Source organism: Penaeus monodon, chromosome 37 (genome assembly GCF_015228065.2).
Source record: "Penaeus monodon isolate SGIC_2016 chromosome 37, NSTDA_Pmon_1, whole genome shotgun sequence".
In the NCBI taxonomy this organism is placed as follows: Eukaryota; Metazoa; Arthropoda; class Malacostraca; order Decapoda; family Penaeidae; genus Penaeus; species Penaeus monodon.
Window position 1 is genome coordinate 2402026 of NC_051422.1, and position 5000 is coordinate 2407025.

Here is a 5000-nt window from a genome sequence, read left to right on the forward strand (position 1 = left end):
TGATAGAAATTCCCTTCGAAGGATGGATTGGTGTGCATTTCGAGAAATTATTTTACAAACCAGGGAGTTGTGCATCTTTTCATTCTTAAACTATACTCGGTTGTCTACCTATATCTATCTGTCATTTATATTATCTTCCTATGTGTTATCTGTATGTTCATAATTTGGCAGGGTTATCATTCGTGGATATTAATCTGCCTCTCTATCATTACCTGTTTCTAAGTATCTAGGCAGCTGCTGCACTAGGTTATATTTATCTATATAACTATCCCTAAAACTAACAATAAACTATAAAATCTTGATAGAATAAAAACTGATGATCATTTTAAGAAAAAAGAATTCTTTATTACATTCATCAAAAAACAATTTTAATCGCCGAGGAAATTATGTGTCTACATGCAAAAAAATATATATATATATATTACCTACTCCAGTTTCTGTAAATAACTATATAAATCAGAAAAGACACTTATGATCTATATTTTGATTATAGTAATAGTAAAAGAATTACTGATGAAGTTGTCATACATAAGAAATTAAAATCATATGAGTAGCTTTCAAATTGAGTTTTCCTGTATAGTAATACACAGTAAAATGAAATAAAAATAGATACACTATTATTAAGTCAGAAATACATACATATAGACTACAACAAATTGTGCTCCTGATGTAATAAAAGTCTGTATAAAAAAAAATACATACTATTATTTACAGCATGGGTTTGTGTTAACATTTTGTACGCAAAGAAGGCAAGCTCATGGTCACTGCTCTGCAAATCTTTCATCTGTCTGTCTGGCTGTGCTAAAACACTTTTGCAAAAACACTTTGTTTCATAAAAAAAAATAATAATAATAAATAAATAAATAAAATAAAAATAAAAACAGTCACACAACAAGATTCCATAACTGCAAATAAGCCAATCACTGTTGTTTTACTTGAGCATGTTATTATGGTTCTGTTTTTTCCATTACATTTTGTCACTAATTTGGATAAATCCCTTAATTCAAATATACATTATGCATATCTATCAGCTTCTGGAGTTCAGTTACAATCTATGTAGTGAGAGAATTTGGAAGGAAGTTGGAGTTCTTGCCAGTGATAGAGCCACCAGTGTCGGGGAATTTCTCCAGGTCCTCCCGCACCAACACTCTGCCATCCTGATTGACATCAAGTGGGTAGGACATCAAGTGAGAATCATTGTGCTCTGGTTCTGGTGAGATGAACTTCTCCAGATTAGTCTTTGCAACTTCATTAATGGCTCTCATGCATTCAACAGAAGTTGGTGTAAGATGCTCCTCCATGTGGGCACCGCAGTGCTCAGCCCACAGGGATAAGCGGAAAGTTCTGACGTCACCCTCTATCTCACCGTCTCCGCACTCTTCTTTGGTATACATTGGCTGATATGCTCCAAGAGCCATTTCAGAATCACGGTTGCCACTCATGCTCCTTTCATTGATGTTGGCTGAACCAACAATAATATATTCATCATCAAATATTGCCATTTTGGAGTGGACATAGATCATGAAACGGAGATTCTCACGTGCCTTTTCAGCTACAGTTCCAGAGTCTGGTTCATCCAAACCATCTGGGAGATCATCTGGACATTCTCGCTTCCCTAGGCAATAGAAGCTAAGGTAGTCGGTAGGATGGGCATCTATTTTGGCCTTGCGAATAGCCTTAGCAATCTTTTTGTACATCATTTCCATTGTGCGATGTTGCCAGTGAAGGATCTCTTGCACAGCCGTTGAGGTTGGATCTCCCTCTGGGTGGATAGGAATCACCACGTACACCCGGAAGTCCTCACCTGCATTTATGGCATTTATTATTCTCGTTGTTAGCTCAATGGGGATAAGATGGGGGCACTTTGCTTCATGCACTAACCAGCTATGTGCTGACCCCAGGAAATACTGATTTTCGATGTAAATAAAGCGTTTAGCTCGTCTGATGTGATGTACATACGCTCTCTGGATGGAGTTCTCATACAATCGGCCCTTCCTGGTAAGCAGTTTATCCAGGACATTTGAATCAAACTGTGCTGAGTCAGAGTTAATGGAACGGAAGAACTGGACATTCCATATCATCTCATCTGGAGAATCCCACTCCAAGACAAATTGATCTTCAGTGACTGGGAGAAGACGATTTTCCCTATCTGGAGCCTGGCGACGCCACCTCTCTACGAAGTTTTGCAGTATGTCATTAGCTGCCCGTCCTTCTACATACATATGGATATCATGCCATGGCTCACGTGGGCCTTGAGTAACTGAAGACTGACAAATGCCATTGTAGAAATCATGCTGGTGTTGTTCTGGCAGTGTTTTATACAGAGGGTGGTCAGGTGTGTCATAGCGTCCATCTGTCAAGTCAATGCCTCCAGCAAATGCCACCAGACGTCGCCTGTCATCGCCTTCTGCTTCAGCATCCACTATAACACACTTCTGGTGGTGGGTGTACAGGGTTGCCACGAAGTTATTCTCCATGAGCTTGCCCTTGTTCTTCTGACGTGGTGCCAAAAAGACTTCAACTTCTGATCCCTCAAAGAAAAGCCTCGTCTCCTCATCGTGAGTGCCCATGATACCTGGCGTGTAGATATCAGTGCTCATGGCCTCATTCCAGACCATCACCATCACCCTGACCCCTTCCGATGCCTTCCTCTTTAGCAAGTCACCCAGATTCTCGCACTCGCCATCGCGTACGAGACTTATATCTGTCTTCACACTCCATCCGATGATATAGATAAGCTTTTGTGCATTGTTGATAGCGTTGGTGATGTCTACCCACAATTGTGGTGGTTCGTATGCGTCTCCGGTTCGCGTGGGGACGTCCGTAATCGGCGGCTCGGCGGGCGTGTGGGCGTCCTGGTAGAGCTTTACACGACAGCCAGTTCGCATGGGAAACACTGTGTCTGGAACCTCATTGGACCGCGTTATCTCAGCCGTGGACAGAAAACGCAGTGACACATTGATGGCACCGGCTGGGTTTCCGCTCTTGTCCATGATCGGGAACCAGCCAGTCACTGGCTCGTCGCGAAGGAGATCTTCTGCTCTGATGCTCATGTATCCCATCGATTCCATCTTGACCAAGTCGAGGTCCTTGACGGTGAACAGGAGGGACTCCGTTTCGTGGCACATCTCGATGCGGAACTTCTCGCCCCAGTGCGGGTTTAGGGAATTGTAGATGATGGACGTCTTGGCGATGCGGCACGTCTTCCGACCCGCACAGCACGTGTCGACGGTCACGTACGGATCCGAGACGTCCTTCGAGGACCGGAACCAGGAGGTGTCGACGTCGGGGAGGTCGCGCCCCTCGATGACTTCGAGGTAGAGGACGCCGTGAAGGAAAACCATTTTGCCACGCTCTGCGAAGGCGCCGCTCCGACTGAAACCTGGCGAAGGGAGTGAAATTAGTAACAACGAAGGGGAAAACATGACTAAAATTATCGATGGTTAAGCTTATTCTAACTCATTAAAAACTTTAAAAGACTGCAGCATTAGTGTATACTGAAATATCATGTTCTATGATGACGAATAATGAAAGTAATAAATAAAAGAATAAAATAAAGCAATTGCTGGAATGAGTTTACAATGAACATTTACACTAGATACGAAGTTTTTCTCTTGAATGAAATACAAAATGTTCATTTCTCGAAAATACAAGTTCGAATAAGGGAAAGCTATTTTATGAGTCTAAACATATATGTACACAATTGGCTTAAGCAGTGTCAAGCCATGCAAACGTGCACTGCAGTTGGTGATATTCAACTAATATATACATATACATATCATTTTTTGTTTATCTGGGACAGCTAAAAACTATAGAAAGAGACAGTAATTCAGAGATGATGATTATATATATATATATATATATATATATATATATATATATATATATATATATATATATATATATATATATATTATATATATATATATATATATATATATATATATATATATATATATGTTAATCCGTTCTCTGTCAACACACAAATATCCTTGGCTCGAATGGAAGGTGTTAAAGGTGAAGCAAAATAAAGATTTATTATTGTTATTTTCTAAGTGTGGCTGTACAGGACAGGGTTTTAGAACAAAGGCTTACTTTTCCTTATCTTTTCTTTATCTACAAAAAGCGAACATTAATACAGTGTGAAGAGGATAAATGAAGAAATTAATATGAGTTGAATATTAAAGATTTCTCCTAAATGGTATTTCGCTAAGGACATTTTTAAAACCAAAGTGAAACGGAAAAATAGTAAGATAGTTTAAATAAAATCTGATAAAATGGAAAATGAGACAAAAGAATGATTAATTCACGATTGTCTGTGCATAATTTTCGAACAATTAGACTGCATTTCCTGTTAATAAAAGGACATATTGTTTCCAAAGATAAATAAATATATATATTGTTAGTAGAAGCAGCAATGGCCGGAGTATTAGTTGTCATACATAAGGCTGCAGTAATGGCTATGATAATGATGACGTCATGATGATGCTGATAGTGGTGGTGATGATGGTGGTGATGATGGTGATAATGATGGAGTTAAAGATAAATATTGAGATAGAGATGGAAAGGATGATGATGATGGTGATGATAATGATGATTAAAATGACGATAGAGATGATGACATTGATGATAGTGATAACGATGACGAAGATGATAACAGTAATAATTTTCCCAGGCATAAAAATAAAAGTCAAAGCTATCACCAATAACAAAAGCCAGGGAAGTAAAGCGATATGTAAGAATTTAATGAAAGGACATGAGACCCGAGCAGAAGCCAAACGTGAGTGACGTCACTCTTGGCACTGTGCCATTCCCGAGCGCGCGAATGGTAAACGCATCTGCTAATTTCTTTCTTTTTCTTTCAGAGCCAGAAATATTTCCATACGGTAAACAAGGAACAATGTGTGTATGTGTGTGTGTGTGTGTGTGTGTGTGTGTGTGTGTGTGTGTGTGTGTGTGTGTGTGTGTGTGTGTGTGTGTGTGTGTGTGTGTGCGCGCGC

General features: G+C 39.6%; 1 protein-coding gene across 7 annotated transcripts in view; it reads right to left on the reverse strand.

Annotated features, from left to right (window-relative positions):
* LOC119596088 (phospholipase D alpha 1-like) overlaps positions 1-5000 on the reverse strand; it is a 24851-nt gene that overhangs the window by 1527 nt on the left and 18324 nt on the right. For all 7 annotated transcript variants that reach the window (XM_037945223.1, XM_037945222.1, XM_037945220.1 and 4 more), the window contains one exon: positions 1-3382. This exon is cut by the window's left edge and continues 1527 nt beyond it. In XM_037945223.1, the coding sequence (XP_037801151.1) occupies positions 1053-3382 (2330 nt within the window). In that variant the 3' untranslated portion in view covers positions 1-1052. The remainder of the gene's footprint in view (positions 3383-5000) is intronic.